The 19,229-nt window shown below is 44.8% G+C and overlaps 1 protein-coding gene across 1 annotated transcript in view; it reads left to right on the top strand.

Moving 5' to 3' along the window:
* The first annotated feature begins 707 nt into the window (after nt 1-707).
* The window catches only part of PDGFRL (platelet derived growth factor receptor like), a 195,707-nt gene continuing 177,185 nt past the window's right edge, over nt 708-19,229 (top strand). Inside the window, exon 1 of the mRNA XM_040418784.1 lies at nt 708-899. Coding sequence (XP_040274718.1) covers nt 845-899 — 55 coding nt within the window. The 5' untranslated portion in view covers nt 708-844. The remainder of the gene's footprint in view (nt 900-19,229) is intronic.

Genomic DNA, 19,229 nt, shown 5'->3' with positions numbered 1-19,229 from the left:
GGAAAACTCGGGCCGGATCCGGCATTAATGCATTTCAATGGGAAAAAATGCTGGATCCGGCATTCCGGCAAGAGTTCCGGAGATTTGGTCCTGAAAAGTCAAAAAGACTGAACTGAAGACATCCTGATTAGAGATGAGCGAACTTCTGTTTTAAGTTCGGCGTCTAAAGTTCGGCTTCCGGTTAGCGGAGGATCCCGATATGGATTCCGAATTCCGTTGTGGTCCGTGGTAGCGGAATCAATCATGGCCATTATTGATTCCGCTACCACGGACCACAACGGAATTCGGAATCCATATCGGGATCGTCCGCTAACCGGTAGCCGAACTTTAGACGCCGAACTTAAAACAGAAGTTTTCTCATCTCTAATCCTGATGCATCCTGAACGGATTGCTCTCCATTCAGAATGCATTAGGATAAAACTGATCAGTTCTTTTCCGGTATTGAGCCCCTAGGACGGAACTCTATGCCGGAAAAGAAAAACGCTAGTGTGAAAATACCCTTAGGAGGCATGCAAATATGCTGTAAGTGAATATACCATACAATACACACAAAACATATTCCTCAGCCAAGGTATGTTCTGCACATTTAGCTACATTCTGTCTGGTAACCAGCAGAGAGCAGGCAAGTTTTACAAAGTTTTGATTTTTTTTTTTTCCAGTATTTCTTGAAACTTGATCCTTCAGAAGGTTCTCTTCATGCTTTGGAAAATACAAATCAGCAGTCCACATTCCTAGCAGCCTTTTTTACATCATCCTTTTACTGACAGCAAGCTGGGACTTTGCTCTTTATACATACCGTCTTGGGGTTAAGACTCCTTTGGGGGACCCCAGGTTACTTTGGAAAATGAAGTTCTGGGCAATTTTTACCCTGATTCTTGTCCATGAAGTTCTACAAAATGGTGAGTTATTTTACTGGCTCTCATAGTGTCAGGTCCCGAAGCACCTTGTAGCCAAGCTGTGCAGTCCTGAGGAGCTCCCAACCCCTGGGACTGAAGGAACTGCTTTCAGATATTAGAAAGCAAAGATATACATGTATGAAATGACTGGTGTTACTTATTTTCTGGAATCTCAGCTGCTGACTTGTCTATGTGTATACGGGATACTGATCACATATGGACAGATTTTTTTAATATTTGCTGTGACATAGCCATATGAAGTGCATGTTCTTGATATTCAGAAACCGTTTGATGTATTTAATTTTTTTTCTGAGATGTTAAATACTGGATCTTTTCGGACAGGAAAAAACCATATCAGTCCACCTGTCACTCGGTGTGTGCGCTTTTCTATCAGGTTATTTACCGCCTTGTATTAGGGGATATTACCTGCACCAGGCTACTACACCACTTCTACATCAGAAAAAACAGAGGCAGGAAATATCATTAGATCTGCTCATGTGGAGATTTAATTTCATATATATTTTTTTGCGCTGTGTTATTCCTATTGAGGTCCATGGAGACAAACTGAGATGAAAATGGCATACACGTTATACCGTTTAAAAAGCCATTTACTACAATTTAACATCTGTCCACTGCATTAAAATACCGCAAGGGCCAAATGCACAATGGTATGTCTAGGGGGATGATTACTATAATACAATGACCTCTGTGAGTCTTATGCTATATAATTACTTATTGTTATGAACTATTAAAAAAACACTGGTTGAAATTAAAGGGTTTTTCCGAAATCAGAAAGGATTTCGCTAAGATGAAAAAATTTCATGAAAGGCCCCTCACTCACCTGATAAAAACCCTGTCGCACCAGCGCTACTGACCCTGATGGTCTTTTTTACTGTACTGCAGGGAGGCTGTGCCCATCTGCCCACATGACCGCTGCAGCCAATTGCTTGCCTCATTGGTCTCATACTGTACACAAGTGAGGCCTCTGACTGTCTGCAGCAGTTTCGAGGGTAGACAGGCTGCAGCACAATACAAAAAGACCGGTGGGGAGGATAGGACAATGGCAAAACCAATTGTTCTCATTACAGCCATTGCAAGGTTTTATTATGGCTGTCACTCAGCTTTCCCATGCTCCTGAATGACAAAACTTTACAGTCAATACAATGATATATTTCCTGTTTCATCACATATCTGTCAATTTGTTAAGTCTCTTGAAGAACTGGGTGACAACTCTTGTGGGGGTTCTAATGTTCCCATTAGCTGTCACCTACCTTTCGTGTGCACAGATATAACGGTCTTTAAGGGCCTATTTACCATTTGCCCAGAAACGGTGAGTTAATGTTCTGCATTAAAGATCATTTCCTCCAATGAATGAGCGTTTTGTACTTCATCGTAGGATCTGCGACATCTTTCCATGAGCCTATTATGGCAAACAAGTAAAGTTCATTTCTGATAATCAGCCAACATTTGCCCCGTGTAAACCCTTTATTACTTTGCAAATTATTACACTATAATTACATTGCGGTCAGATATTTATTATCCGTAATTTGGACAACCCCCTTCACTTTGCAGGTCCTCTTGTCAGCCTGTTTGGTAGGTAGGCTCCTTTGATCAGCTTTTAGCCCTGAAGTGGCACAGCATGATATCAATAGTGCATGATGTCCATTATGTCCATCTGGCATCGTGGGGCAGAGTTTAGCTCTCACATTGAAGACCACTGCTTGACAGCAGGACACTCTAAAATCAAGGTCATGGTCCACCACATCCTCTGTATAAACACATACACCCCTGCAGGATCCTGTGAATTATGCCTGGGTTAGTATTTATACAGGCTCGAGATATGGTTTAATTTTCCTGGTCTTGATGTTAGCACAGTGCTACCCATGAGCTTGATTTTCTTTTTTTCAAAAATCTTTAGAGGTAGACAAGTGGACAAAATTGTTAGTACCCTTCCATTAAAAAAAGTAAAAACCACAATGATCACTGAAATAACTTGAAACTGACAAAAGTAATAATAGATTTTAAAAAATGCTGAAAACAAGCTAATAAAAGTCACACATTGTTTTTGAATTGTGGCTCAAAAAGATCATAAAAAATAAAAAAATAAACTAATGAAACTGGCCTGGACAAAAATGATGGCACCTCTAGAAAAGATTGAAAAGAATTTGACAATAGGGAAATGTTAGCATCACAGGTGTATTCAGACTTGTAATCATTCTGCCTTTTTCAAGTGCTGTGTGCTGCCATGGTGTGTACCTCACTGAACATGGACCAAAGAAAGAGTTCTCTCAGGAAATTATAAAGAAAATTATAGACAAACATGTTAAAGGCTATAAAACCATCCCCAAAATAACTTGATGTTCCAGTTACTACAGTTGCCCATATTATTTAGACATTTATGGTCTATGATACTATAGACAAGTTCCCTGGATGTGGCTGCAAGTGGAAAATTGATGACAAATTGAAGAGACAGATAATAATAATGGTAACCAAAGAGCCCAGAGCAACTTCCAAAGAGATTAGAAGTGAACTCCAAGGTCAAGGTACATCAGTGTCAGATTGCACCATCTGTCTCTCTCTGCACCTTAAGTGAACCTAAAGAAAGACAACCGAGAAGAAAACCAGTGTTGAAAGCAAATAATAAAAAGTGAGATTGGAATTTGCAAAAATGCATATTGACAAGCCACAAAGCTTCTGGGAGAATGTCCTTTGGACAGAAATGTGCTGCCCAGTGTCAAAAAGCTTGGTCTCAGTCGCAGGTCATGGGTCCTCCAACAGGATAATGACCCAAAACACACAGCTAAAAACATCCAAGAATGGTTAAGAGCAAAGCACTGGAATATTTTGAAGTGGCCTTCTATGAGCCCTGATGTAAATCCTATTGAACATCTGTTGAAGGAGCTGAAACATGTAGTCTGGAGAATGCACCCTTCAAACCAAGACAGCTGGAGCAGTACGCTCATGAAGAGTGGAGGCCAGAATACCTGTTGGCAGGGGCAGAAGTCTCACTGAAAGTTACACAAAACAGGTGATTGCCTCAAAAGGTTGTGCAACAAAATATTAAGTTAAGGGTACCGTCAGTTTTATCCAGGCCAGTTTAATTGGTTTGTTTTATAAATTATTCTGTTGAACCAGAATTGAAAAGCAATGTCTGATTTTCATTAACTGATTTTTAGAACATTTTTATTTCAGTGACCATTGTGTTTTTTTTCCCTTTAACGTAGGGGTACTAACAACTTTGTCCACTTTGTTCACAGTTCAGTTAGAATATAAGATTCTTGCCTTATAAATATTCACTAATCCATTAATCTTTGACGTTATGAATATTCACTGGTCCAGTAATTTGTGCGAGATAGACTTGTACACGTCTACATCTTTGTTTTCATTAGATGCTATGTGTCTATGAGCATGAGCGTGTGCAGTGATTTGCTACAACTTACTCCTGGATTGTAATTTTATTGTTGTTGGACTTCAAAAAAGTTGAACTCAGTTTTATCCCTTGTGCTGGACCAGTTCTTCTTCATAGCTGAGTCGGAGGCCAGTCACAAGATTTTAAATATATGTGAGTGGTGGTGAGCTGGATTTTCTTTCTATTTCTAAAATTCTAACTGCCTAGTTTGCAGGAACTGCTGTGTGCCAAAACCAAGCAGCACCAAAACACTGCAGTTTTTATACCATGTATAGTGGTTGTGTCTGCTTATTACATAACAAGTGAGTGAATGGAAACGGTGCTGCAGTAACCAGGCGCGGCCACTATACAGTATATGGCGGTGTGCTGTTCTGGTGCCTAATTCCGGCGCACACCAACTGTTGCAAACATGTAATTGGTGAGGTGCCAGAATCTGGTATTGATTACCTATCTATATTGTTAAAAGGTGGATATTTAAATGAAGCTTAGTCATTTGAGACAGGCTTGTTAACAGAAAAATATTGCAGAAAAAGCTCCAGGCTGACCACTACTTAGTAAGGCCACTTTCACACTTGCGTTTTTGCTGGATCTGGCAGTGTTCAGCAAAAACGTTTCCGTTACTGATAATGCAACCATCTGCATCCGTTATGAACGGATCCGGTTGTATTATCTTTACCATAGCCAAGATGGATCCATCATGAACACCATTGAAAGTCATTGGGGGACGGATCCGTTTTCTATAGTGTCGTTTTGCTCTGCATCCCATAACGGAAAGAAAACTGAAGCTTGCTACGGTTTGCTCCCTGGTATAGGAATGTAACCAAACAGAACGGAATGCTTTTTGGTGCATTCCATTTTGTTCAGTTACGTTTTGTCCAGTAAGAAGCGTTTTTCTCTGGTATTAAGATCCTATGATCCTATGAAAGAGAAACGCTAGTGGGAAAGTATCCTAAGGCGTTCTTAAATTTGAGTCTTTGTTCAAGATTGAATTGTAATATTTCTCTCTCACTGCCATACTAACTAGATTTTTGTGAATTTGTTTTATACACCAATAGTTTATGGATCTGCAGTGAGATACAAATAATTATAGAGTAACAGCTTTATTAGGTTTTATTAATGTGTAGAAAGCGTGCCGAATATGGCACCACCCGATATGTGCTCAAAAAATGATATATGGGCGCACGGCAGGGCTCTAGAGTCAAACAGCAAAATATGGATTTTGCTGACCTGAATTGGCAGACATTGATTTTAGGTGCTATGTCGCACTTAAAAAATTCCTGAGGTCCCCAGAAATAAAAAATAAAAAAAAAGTGACCCCATTTTGGAAAGTGCACCCCATACGAACATTTTAAGTGGTGGGAAGGGTACTTTTCAGCAAACAGGTGTCTCACAGAACACAGAAACACTTGTTAAAGGATTTCAAAGCACACATCTGTGAAAATTAAAAATTACTAGCAGACCCCAATTCTTCACTTTCACAAGGGGTTAAAGGAGAATATGCACCCCAGTATGTATTCCCCATTTTTTCCTGATTCAGGAAACACCCCATATGTGCTTGTAGTCTGCTGTATGGGCGTACAGCAGGGAAACAGCAAAATATGGATTTTACTGGCAGGACTGAATTGGCAGACATGGATTTTAGGTGCCATGTCGCATTAAAAAAATTCCTGAGGTCCCCAGAAATTAAAAACCCCAAGAAGTGACCCCACTTTGGAAAGAGCACCACCGTACGAACATTTTAAGTGGTGGAAAGGGTACTTTTGACCTAATAGGTGTTTCACAGAAATGAATATGTAGTGGTTGGTGAAAAGTGGATCTGTAAGCTATATGGACTAAATCAGAGATATACGGTGGTAAAACTACAGGGTACATCAAGGATGAAATTAAATTAATACTCCATGGATGAGTGGTAGATTTTAAAACACTCCTGCCACAGGCCAGGTTTTTCAGGGCAGGTTTCGCAGTGGTAAATGGTGTCTTTCCTTATCTCCCTTCTAGAACACACCCTGCATCTTTTTTGGGTCCTTCCCTTCCTTGCTGTCTGAGGGACTTGACCTGTAAAATGTTGCCCTGGTACAAAACGGGCACCATGACTCCTTGAAGTACTGGGACCCTCCCCGGGCTGGCTTTGAAAAATTAGGGCCTTGATAACGACCTCTTGTAACTGAAGGAAAGTTCCTGTGTGGCCTGCAGATTGAAATAGCACGTACGCATTGCACATTTCCATTCCATCTGTACAATGTGTACGGCCAGCTTTTTGTACTACACTTTCGTTTTTCTGTGTAGGGCTTCAAAAGTTGATCTGAAAGATCCACCCCTCTCATGTGCCTGTTGTAGTCCAGGATACAAACTGGTTTGGGGACAGTGGTAGGTGTACCTCATACAGGAGCAGGGGAGCTGGTGTTAGTGTAAATGGTGGCCAGTACAAAGACGTCCCTCCTGTCCTTGTACTTAACCACCAGCATGTTCTCATGGAGGAGAGCCCTACTTTCACCCATTCTCAGTGGTTGCCCTTCCAAGGATCTAGGGAGGACCCTCTGATTTTTGCGCACTGTGCCGCAAGCCATAGTACCTCTGGCAGTTATAGACATGAATAGCGGTATGCTGGTATAATAGTTATCCACATAGAGGAGGTAACCCTTATCCAGCAGTGGGTGCAGTAAGTCCCACACTATCTTCCCACTAACTCCTAGAACGGGGGGGCATTCTGGGGGCTCTATCCGGGAATCTTTTCCTTCGTAAATGCAGAACTTGTGGGTGTACCCGGAGCTACTCTCACAAAGTTTGTAAATCTTAATGCCATACCTTGCCCGTTTGCTAGGCAGGTACTGGCGGAATCTAATCCTCCCTTTGAAAAGTAGAAGGGACTCATCTACACAGACATTTTTATCAGGGCTGTACACCTCAGCAAACTTGGTGGTAAAGTGGTCAATGACCGGCCTAACCTTGAACAGACGGTCAAATGTTGGGTCGTTTTGAGGTGGGCATTGTGCATTGACGTTGTAGTGTAGGAATTTCCGAATTGACTCAAATCACTTCCGGGTCATGGTGTTACTGTAAATTGGAGGCTGGTAGAAAATGTCCGAACTCCAATATTGTCTAACGTTTTTTTTTTTTACAACGCCCATATGCAGCACGAGTCCCCAAAACGTTATCATCTCTGCTGCACTTACTGGGGTCCAACCTAGGGGTCTAGTGTATGCCGATGTAGGGTTCTGAGCAATGAATTGTTGGGCATATAAATTGGTTTGGGCCACCATTAAATTAACAAAATCTTCAGAGAAGAAGATTTTGAAAAAATCTAGTTCATTGAAGCCCGCATAGTCTATCTGTATTCCGGAACTGCCCTCAAAATCCGGAATTTGGGGCTGATAATCGTCAGGGGGTGGGGTCCATATATACTAACTCTGGGGGCCTGTCTCAGCTCTTGTTCTGGGGCACCTTCTAGAGGGTCCCTCATCAGCGGATAATGATGATTAGGGTATAGTCAAGTGTCATCCTCCTCTCCCTCACCCATCGGAGGCAAGCATGGCATATGCCTTTTCAGCTGAGTATACTCGTCGGGACGGACAAGTATATTTTATTGGGGTGTGACATGTGGAAACCTTTATTTAGTGTGAGGGGTGTGTATGTTGTGTTTTCACACGTGAAGGGGCTTGTTATAAATTTGAAATACAGATAAAAGGAGAGAAAAAAAAGTAAAAATAAAAAAAAGGTGCAGGACGCACGCACACAAATATTATGTGCGTGCAAAAATCTTCACTAACACTACCTAACTAAAATCGATTTCTATATATATGTACCATATTTTTCGCCCTATAAGACACCCCTAGTTTTTAGATTAGGACAATAAGAAAAAAATATTTTTCATTAGACCTCAGGTCATACCAGCAATCAGACCCCCAATGTTAATCAGACCTCAGATCACAGCTCCATCAGATCCCCAATGTTAATAAGACCCCAATAAGACCTCAGATCAGACCCACAATCAGACCTCAGCTCACACCCAAAAGTGAATGACCCCCAATCAGACCTCAGCTATGAGCCCCAATATAAATAAGACTCTATTCAGACCTCAGATCAGACCCCCAGTCTCAAATCAGCCCCCATGCCTCATTTGATCAGGCCCCAGTCTCATATTAGCCCCCATGCCTCTTGGCTAGCCCTAGTCTCATATCAGCCCCCATTGCCTCTTTATCAGCCCTCATTGCCTCTTTATCAGCCCCATTGCCTCTTTATCTGCCCATTGCCTCTTTATCAGCCCAATTGCCTGTTTATCAGCCCCCATTGCCTCTTTATCAGCCCCCGTTGCCTCTTTATCAGCCCCATTGCCTCTTTATCAGCCCAATTGCCTCTTTATCAGCCCAATTGCCTGTTTATCAGCCCCCATTGCCTCTTTATCAGCCCCCATTGCCTCTTTATCAGCCCCATTGCCTCTTTATCAGCCCCATTGCCTCTTTATCAGCCCCATTGCCTCTTTATCAGCCCCAATTGCCTTTTTATAAGCCCCCATTACCTCTTTATCAGCCCCATTGCCTCTTTATAAGCCCCGATTGCCTCTTTATAAGCCCCATTGCCTAACTAACTAACTACACGAAATAATAAATCTGCACAGTAAACTGAGCAGACCATAGCGCTGTAGCGCTGCCATTGCCTGGAGAGTTGTTCCAGCCAATCGCAGTGCTGGCAGGGGACGCCAAACACTGCAGTCCCCTGCCTGACCTCAGAGGAGACAGGCGCATGACCCCATCCCCCCCCCCCTTCCCCCCTGACCCGACCCGCAGCTTCCTTCTGCTTCCAGCGCTGCAATGTGCTGGTCTTCATTGACTGGCCAATCGTAGCACTTGGAGCTGCAGGGGGCGGGAATACATCATGCTGCCCTTACCCGGCATGGATGCCTGCCGGTAAGGGCAGCCATGGTGCCCCTATTCCCCCACGATTCACTCCCAGCACCTGGCGGACCTTGCGCCAGGCCTTGCGCTGGTCCTTAAGTCCAATTGTTGCTTCGGTATCTGGCTGAAACTTGGGTGAAGGAAGAGAATCCATTCTCCAGGAACACGTCATTCATATAGAGTATAGAAGCTGCCAGAGAAAAAGCAACTGTGCCAGGAGTCTAACCCTGTGAGAAAGCAGGAAAGATTTCTACAGACTGTTTAGGACCAGTGTGTATTCAGGGACAGTAAAGATAACACTGACTTTCCTGCATGTGGAACGGGTTTAGCTTCCGTCGCCTACTACATTTTTAAGAGACTTGCATGCCTGTGGTTAATTTGGAAAAATTGCAAAGTGTTTGCAGTGAGACTCAGGGACTACTACTGCCACCATTTCCAATGTCTATACACAGCCAGGGGGAAAAGTAAGCTTTTTGTTATACCTCTGAACCATGCCTATTGCTATCTGTACTACAACTGTCATCATCCTCAGTAAAGAGAATGCTCTTTCTTACCACTAAACTGGGCCTGGTCTTTCCCTCTATCTTTTTGCCAGCCCTGCACCCGCCCCCCTAAATGCACCCTGCCAACCATACACCCTCAAGGGCACCCCAACTACCACCAGGTGAGAGTCCACAAAAGGCTCAGGGTGTGCAGTCTCCATTCACTGCTGCTCAGCCTTTAAGAAGGACCAGAGTGAGGACACACACTGTGAATCACTGCTACTCCACCACCACCACCACCACTCCCATTCTCCTCCCAGCACTCCCCCTGTGGGCCACTGCACAGCCACCTTCTAGCCATTTGTAAATCAGGTGCCTTTTGATGAGGCAGAAGGGCCTTTGGCCCCCCTTATGTACCGGGACCTAAAGGGATTTGGTTATCAAACTTTAACCTCAACCGTTTTTTCCCTATGGCTGCCCTGATTTGCTACCTAAACCACTCTTGCCTGTAAAGGTAATGTATGCAGATATATTACAGAACTGCTGAGAATGACATTTCCAAAATACTGTACAGGGTTTCAGTGGCAAAGTGGAGCATCACTGTAAAGCAGTTGTCCATAGAGGACTAACCCCTTTCAAAATCTCAAAAGAAGGGGAAGCTTATGCTATCTTTACAAGAGGTATTACATGGCACCCCTTCAGAGTGTTTTTTGAATCCTATTTCTCTTGGTGCATAGTTTAGTATTTTTCGTTTTTTCCATGGTTAGACTTTTGATGTATTAATAACTTACATATTATAAGCTTACTTTCAGACTTTAAGGATTTGGCTTTAGATGGATCATGAAACAAAAGAAATGTTAAAAAATGATGCTGTTACTTTTTGAGCGCTTGTTGCCGCAATACATTGGAACAATAACACGTGCACTTTTTCCCTCCTGCATCTGCCTTATAGAGGCAGATATATCTCCACCTAGTCATCATATGATTGATTATATTTTATATAACTAATCAATACATTGGAACATTCTCCAGGACATGAAAATCTATCTTTCTGACCATTATGATGTTTTCAACATATAGCTTTATGAAACCCAGCCTTAAAGGGAACCTGTCACCGGTATTTTGTGTATAGAGCTGAGGACATGGGTTGCTAGATGGCCGCTATCACATCCGCCCTACCCAGTCCCCATAGCTCTGTGTGCTTTTATTGTGTGAAAAAAAAGATTTGATACATATGCAAATTACCCTGAGATGAGCCCTGTACGTGACTCATTTCAGGGACAGGACTCATCTCAGGGTAATTTGCATATGTATAAAATCGTTTTTTTTACACAATAAAGCACACAGAGCTATGGGGACTGGGTATTACGGATGTGGTAGCGGCCATCTAGCAACTCATGTCCTCAGCTCTATACCCAAAATCCCGGTGACAAGTTCCCTTTAAGGCCTCTTTCACACTACCGTTTATTTTTTTTCTGTTTTACGGGCCGTTTTTTTTGCGTTCCGTATACGGTCCGTATACGGAACCATTCATTTCAATGGTTCCGCAAAAAAAACTGAATGTACTCCGTATGCATTCCGTTTCCGTATTTCCGTTTTTCCGTTCCGTTGAAAGATAGAACATGTCCTATTATTGCCCGCAATGCATCCGTATTTCTTCCGTATCCGTTCCGTTTTTGCGGAACCATCTATTGAAAATGTTATGCCCAGCCCAATTTTTCTATGTAATTACTGTATACTGTATATGCCATACGGAAAAACGGAACGGAAACGGAAACACAACAGAAACCAAAAATCTGAACAACGGATCCGTGAAAAACGAACCGCAAAACACTGAAATAGCCATACGGTAGTGTGAAAGAGGCCTAACAATGTGGTTTTCATTGCACTCTATGCATTTGTATCAGACCGGGTGGGAGGCGTGAGGGGAGAGAGAATGGTGGTAGTATGAGGATGGTGGTATTACTCATGGTGGCGGCTGTCCTGCTCCAGCTCCTCTTTTGGGCCGTGTACCTGAAGGTCATATTTCCTTGGGACACACCGTGGTTGGGGTGTGCTGCCTGTTGGAATGTGCGGTGCTCTTGATGTTGATAGTGAGGTGCAAGTCAGGAAACAGTCTTTACTAATGATTCATAAAATAGATGCACAGTCATTGTTACAAACATGGCTGAGGCTGAATTAAATAGTTAACTCCAGGAGCTCCCTGAGAGATGCACTTTCAAATAAACTGTTCTATACTTCCCAATTCAGCCAAGGGGTGCAGCACAAGTTCAATTATCCGTCTGCATTTCTTACAGAAGCCAAGATACGAACAGTGCCTAGAAACCTTTACAATATGCCGTGCCTGAATGAGTGCTGCAATTCTGGGTATTGTAGTGTCCCACTGGGCAAAGGTGGACACTACACAAGGGTCAATTGGTGTGCGCGTTACTCCTACTCACAAGGAACAGAAATGTTATATTTAAGTGTGCATTCAATGTATTTTCTAATGTGTTTTTATATGCAATGTTCCCCTGTATGATGCAATAGCAGGCCTAGTTGGGTGTAGTTAGACATCCCATACACTAGAGGGAGATAGGGAGCCCCTAGTATAAAGGTCCAGGCCCAGACAGGGAGAGGGAGTTCAGAGTCAGGAGTCTGCAGAGACAAGTTAGAAGGCACCAGCCAGTGATATGCTGAGGGCCTCCTCGTGACATGCAGCTAGACAGCCCAGGCTTCTAGTTGTTACCAGGGGGCTAGTAGAGGGATCCTAGCCTACCTGCGGATCAAGTGAGCCTCAGTTAGCTCAGAAGATTACCCCAGTAGTAGGAATGGACCTCCTGGGAGAAACCTGCAGCTTCCCAACCAAGCAAGGATAATACAAGTCAGATAAGTAACCTGATGGGCAGAGGATCTATAAAGTAAAGAGCAAGGGTCAATACTGGAGAGAGAATTTATATACCAAGGATTAAAGCCAGCATTTAGGCATCCGGGCCTTGGGATCCAGCCAGCTAGAATAGCTGAAGGGGATAGAGCAGCATTGCACTGCAAAGCATTAACCGTTGTGTCCTCCAAGTATCTTGCATGATTACTACCTGCCACCATCTAAAGTCTACCTGCTTGTGAAGTATTGTTCAAGGGACTGCATTATCATCACTATCAACTGTAACTGTATGTACAAAGTTGGACTGTGTTCACCAAGTAAAGAAACGTTTGGTTTATCCACTGAGTACTCAGTTATTCCTCCTATAAATCGGTGTGCCACCGTAATTGGCACTGGCGTCACGAATCCAAAAGGGACCTTGCCCCAGGCACTTAAAATACCTGTAACATCCAGGGCACTGGTCCCCACATACCGAGTGTGCCCCAGAGGAACTGTGTCTACCTCTCTTTCACTGCCGCATGCCTGCCCAGGGTTCTCCAAATACAGTGAGCAACCCTCGATTGCCCATAACCGTGATCTCACTTCGCTATACCCTGCAGGTCTGGCGTGCTGCATAAATTGGCGTCACGAACAGGATAACGGACATTCCTGCGCCATTGCGGATATAAAACTGTGTGCTAAAAATTGCCTTAAAGTGACCAAGCCCTATTACTTTATTAAAAATTGCTGGGCCAAAGAACTGTCATAATTAGCGGTGTGAAGATAGTGTTTTCTGGACTGTGCGCTGCTTGTTTAAGCCACCGCTTGCTGTCAGTGAATAGACAGCGTTTTGCTAAAGATGGCCGCTGAGCTTGCTTGAATTTACTGCTGCGTCATCTTCATCCTAAAATTGGCGGTAAAAGTTGACGCCTTTTTGCTGAAAAGAGCGGGAAAAGGCTATCTGTCGGCGCCACCGCCCTGTCTGGACATTTGCATGTCTGCAGAAATGGACTCCGCCTCCCCCATACTGGAGTACCTGGGGGGCGGCCTCCCAGTGCAATGGGAGGATCTGTCTGAACTTATTGGCGCCACCCTGTCGCTCTCCAGAGAAGGATCGAGCATGTTGCAGAGTGAAGACTGCTCTGCTGGGATGTCTGCGCCTGATTTGTTAAAAATGGACGATGTTGGTGTAGAGCCAGAGGACGCTCCACCGGCCTACTCTCCGGGACCGGAGAAGCCCGCCTGCCCGCCACTGAGGACGCAACCGGAGAACTATTATGGCTCCTGGAGGGACTTCTTTCAGCCCTCGTTCAAGTGGTCAGCGTTGATGGCAGAGATCCGGGAGGCCGCCATAAAGAAAAATACCAAGACGAAGATATTCTACGAGGAACTGGCAAAGACCGTTCACGAGCGCCACACTGACACCCAACCCCGCCTGGAAAGGAGAAAGGGGTTGGTTGTGGCTTTTGACAAGAACCGTGGCTACGGTTTCATACAGGACTATACCACCGGCAGAGACTTATACGTGAACCGGAGATCCGTCAAGCGGAGTTACCTCTCCGAGTATATGCATAACCTCCGCGAGGGAGAGGAAGTGGAATTCACCCCTGCCGAGGGCCTGCGAGGTCCATATGCTACTGCCGTGACCCGTCCCAAGAAAGAATCGGAGGACTGGGAGGCAGATGAGGACTACTCTGGCTGCGAGCGCAAACCAGCGCGCTCTCCAGAACCGGCCCATCACGCATTTCAAGAGCGGGGCTCTTTCATTGGCCCTAACGTATTTTGGCAGCCAACCGTATTGGAGAAATGGGTGAGTCCCTATCCATCCCCCGAGCTGCCTCGCCGGGAGAAAACGATCCAAGAAATGGAGAATCTGAAAGGACTCTGCGTTACCCTGGAAAATATCCGGAAGGGTAAGAGACCTGATGCGGCACCGGAGCCTGCAGCGGCTGCGCAGGATGCACCATCTACTGTACCAGTGCCGGCGGCGACAGCGGAGGACAGCGATCCTGAGACCGAGAGCCTCGACGACCAGATCGTCCGTCTGGAGGAGAAGTTGCGGGAGTTACGCAAGAAGAGAGCCCACCGGATCGCTTGCGGCGGCGGTACCTAGGCAAGCACAACCTGCGATTGTTATCCCTGCACCGGTGCGGTCAGCAACTGTCATCACCCCTAGGCCTATGGGGCCAATACCTATTAGGGGTCCCTTCATGCTGCAGCTGCCCCCTAATACCGTGTTGTGGGTACATCCGCCTGTGGAGGATTATTACCGGCCTCATTTGCCAGCAGAGCCAGGTGATTATGATATGCCCCTGTGAATTAGCCTGCTAGGCCCTTGATTTATTTTCTTTGCCAAGGGATTACTTCTGAAAATTTAACCCTTCCAGGACAGGAGTCCTTTGTTTTGGTCCTTTGTTACTGTTGCCAGTTACCCACGGCTCAGTGGTGGTGGTCACCCACTGAAATAAAAATGTCAGCAAAACCATCTTGTTTACAGGACCTCCTGCCTGCTTCTACAATCTCACACCAAGTTGTGCCTATTTTTGTTGCACCTTTAACCCTTTAACCCCCTTTTCAGGTTGATTAAGGGTATTACAGCACTTGTTTTTATATATGTGCCAATGGAATAATGTGGGCTATTCTTTATGTGCTGTCATTTTATTGTGCAACTGAATTCTAAAGAAACGTGCCCAGTGATAGACTCAAAAGTACCTGAGCCTCTGAGATATTGCTCTTTTAAAGAAATGTGCCCAGAGATGGACTCCACTGTAAGCGAGCCTCTGTGATTTCCTACCTTGCCTGGCTGGTGAAAGACACTCACTCAAAATAAGAAAGGAACCTGGGTACGGACTCATATTTGTTCCTTGAGCCTCCAAGAACTTTTAAATTGTTTAAATTTTTCTGCTGTTCTATTAAGGACATTTTGCACTTATGGACTATACTGGTAATAATGCTACGCTGCACCAGGTCAGCGCCCCTGTTCCCTCACACTATCCTGAGAGAAGAGAACGACGCCCCTTTTCACCATTACTTGTTCCTAAGCCAGTGGAACTGCCTGATTTATACATATAATGTATTTCTGCAAATGTAGATGTATTTTTCCTGCTTTGCATTATTTTCTCTTTTTTCAGGTGCAGTATCCAGCTGGGCAGGGCCCCTCCATGTTGCGCCGAGGACGGGCAACGTTATAGCGTGGTGGTATGTAGTGTCCCACTGGGCAAAGGTGGACACTACACAAGGGTCAATTGGTGTGCGCGTTACTCCTACTCACAAGGAACAGAAATGTTATATTTAAGTGTGCATTCAATGTATTTTCTAATGTGTTTTTATATGCAATGTTCCCCTGTATGATGCAATAGCAGGTCTAGTTGGGTGTAGTTAGACATCCCATACACTAGAGGGAGATAGGGAGCCCCTAGTATAAAGGTCCAGGCCCAGACAGGGAGAGGGAGTTCAGAGTCAGGAGTCTGCAGAGACAAGTTAGAAGGCACCAGCCAGTGATATGCTGAGGGCCTCCTCCTGACATGCAGCTAGACAGCCCAGGCTTCTAGTTGTTACCAGGGGGCTAGTAGAGGGATCCTAGCCTACCTGCGGATCAAGTGAGCCTCAGTTAGCTCAGAAGATTACCCCAGTAGTAGGAATGGACATCCTGGGAGAAACCTGCAGCTTCCCAACCAAGCAAGGATAATACAAGTCAGATAAGTAACCTGATGGGCAGAGGATCTATAAAGTAAAGAGCAAGGGTCAATACTGGAGAGAGAATTTATATACCAAGGATTAAAGCCAGCATTTAGGCATCCGGGCCTTGGGATCCAGCCAGCTAGAATAGCTGAAGGGGATAGAGCAGCATTGCACTGCAAAGCATTAACCGTTGTGTCCTCCAAGTATCTTGCATGATTACTACCTGCCACCATCTAAAGTCTACCTGCTTGTGAAGTATTGTTCAAGGGACTGCATTATCATCAATATCAACTGTAACTGTATGTACAAAGTTGGACTGTGTTCACCAAGTAAAGAAACGTTTGGTTTATCCACTGAGTACTCAGTTATTCCTCCTATAAATCGGTGTGCCACCGTAATTGGCACTGGCGTCACGAATCCAAAAGGGACCTTCCCCCAGGCACTTAAAATACCTGTAACATCCAGGGCACCTCACACAACATCAGGCCTGGTCCCCACATACCGAGTGTGCCCCAGAGGAACTGTGTCTACCTCTCTTTCACTGCCGCATGCCTGCCCAGGGTTCTCCAAATACAGTGAGCAACCCTCGATTGCCCATAACCGTGATCTCACTTCGCTATACCCTGCAGGTCTGGCGTGCTGCAGTATAACTAGAGCCTATGACTTTTAGAGACCTGGGCAAGTGCTGTGAAGTCTATAGTCTTGTGCGTTACCTTCACAGATTCCTATGCACAACCCTCTTGTTATGGCTGCTCAACCTCCTTAGGGATGCTGAACTGCAATCCTTCTCTGGGATGCTTCCTGGTCTCTTCCCTGGGTCTCTCTATGTTCATATATGCAATCCATCAGTGGTGCTCGTGCTTGCACACTATAGGCAAAAGTGTCAGCCCCTCTGGTGGCCAGGACCATGGGAGCGCACATAGGCTAGTGCTTTATCCTATAGTGTGCAAGCACGACCACCACTGATGGACTGCAGGGTGGTAGTAACCATGGAAATGAGCAGTGTATAATGTGATGGAAAAATGAACCCAGCCAGCAAAGGAAGCAATATGGATAATAACAGTATATTAGTAAGTGGCTTGTATTAACTTTCTCTACATGATAAATCTGACTTACTGAATTGAGGCAACCCCTTTAAGACCACGTTCCCTTGATCATGGGGGTCCCAGCAGTCAGACCCCCACCAATCAGACACTTATCACCTGTCGTGTCATAGCTGTTTCACCTTTTCACATTCCCTATCCTTAAAGGTTTTCTTTAGGTTTTATTTTTCTTTAAAATTAAAAACAAATTAAAAATCTGGCCCAAAATATGTGTCAAACTAAAATAGAAATGCTCGCCTGTTACAGGGCCTGTGTCCACTTTTCTAGTTATCCTCTATCCACAGGATCGGGGATAACTAAGTGATCCATGGGGGTCTGAACGCTGGAGCCGCCTCTGATCCCGTTTCTTGACTGAGTGGCAGGTCGAGCATAGACCCTGCCTCTCCATCCATTCTCTATGGGGTCGCCGGAGATGGCGGAGTACAGCACTGGGTATTTCCAGTGGTTCCAAAGAGAATGAATGGAGCAGCAGGGCATATGTGCAGACTGTCACACCATAAAAAGGGGGAACAGGAACCCGTTACTGGAATCAGTGTGGGGGGGGGGGGGTTGCAGAATCGGACCCTACTATTCATATAGTTATACCCTATGGTGTGGAGAGGATAACTTGAAAACCTGCACAACCCCCTTAAATCCTCCACCACTCCTCCATCAGTATCTCTTTACATGGCAGCAGTGATGCCTATACACCCTGTACAGAATTATTAGGCAAATGAGTATTTTGACCACATCATCCACTTTATGCATGTTGTCTTACTCCAAGCTGTATAGGCTCGAAAGCCTACTACCAATTAAGCATATTAGGTGATGTGCATCTCTGTAATGAGAAGGGGTGTGGACTAATGACATCAACACCCTATATCAGGTGTGCATAATTATTAGGCAACTTCCTTTCCTTTGGCAAAATGGGTCAAAAGAAGGACTTGACAGGCTCAGAAAAGTCAGAAATAGTGAGATATCTTGCAGAGGGATGCAGCACTCTTAAAATTGCAAAGCTTCTGAAGCGTGATCATCGAACAATCAAGCATTTCATTCAAAATAGTCAACAGGGTCGCAAGAAGCGTGTGGAAAAACCAAGGCGCAAAATAACTGCCCATGAACTGAGAAAAGTCAAGCGTGCAGCTGCCAAGATGCCACTTGCCACCAGTTTGGCCATATTTCAGAGCTGCAACATCACTGGAGTGCCCAAAAGCACAAGGTGTGCAATACTCAGAGACATGGCCAAGGTAAGAAAGGCTGAAAGACGTCCACCACTGAACAAGACACACAAGCTGAAACGTCAAGACTGGGCCAAGAAATATCTCAAGACTGATTTTTCTAAGGTTTTATGGACTGATAAAATGAGAGTGAGTCTTGATGGGCCAGATGGATGGGCCCGTGGCTGGATTGGTAAAGGGCAGAGAGCTCCAGTCCGACTCAGACGCCAGCAAGGTGGAGGTGGAGTACTGGTTTGGGCTGGTATCATCAAAGATGAGCTTGTGGGGCCTTTTCGGGTTGAGGATGGAGTCAAGCTCAACTCCCAGTCCTACTGACAGTTTCTGGAAGACACCTTCTTCAAGCAGTGGTACAGGAAGAAGTCTGCATCCTTCAAGAAAAACATGATTTTCATGCAGGACAATGCTCCATCACACGCGTCCAAGTACTCCACAGCGTGGCTGGCAAGAAAGGGTATAAAAGAAGAAAATCTAATGACATGGCCTCCTTGTTCACCTGATCTGAACCCCATTGAGAACCTGTGGTCCATCATCAAATGTGAGATTTACAAGGAGGGAAAACAGTACACCTCTCTGAACAGTGTCTGGGAGGCTGTGGTTGCTGCTGCACGCAATGTTGATGGTGAACAGATCAAAACACTGACAGAATCCATGGATGGCAGGCTTTTGAGTGTCCTTGCAAAGAAAGGTGGCTATATTGGTCACTGATT

The sequence above is a fragment of the Bufo bufo genome, chromosome 2 (assembly GCF_905171765.1).
Source record: "Bufo bufo chromosome 2, aBufBuf1.1, whole genome shotgun sequence".
NCBI lineage: Eukaryota > Metazoa > Chordata > Amphibia > Anura > Bufonidae > Bufo > Bufo bufo.
Note: the sequence above shows the minus strand (reverse complement) of the source record. Positions and strands in the feature narration are given on the sequence as shown.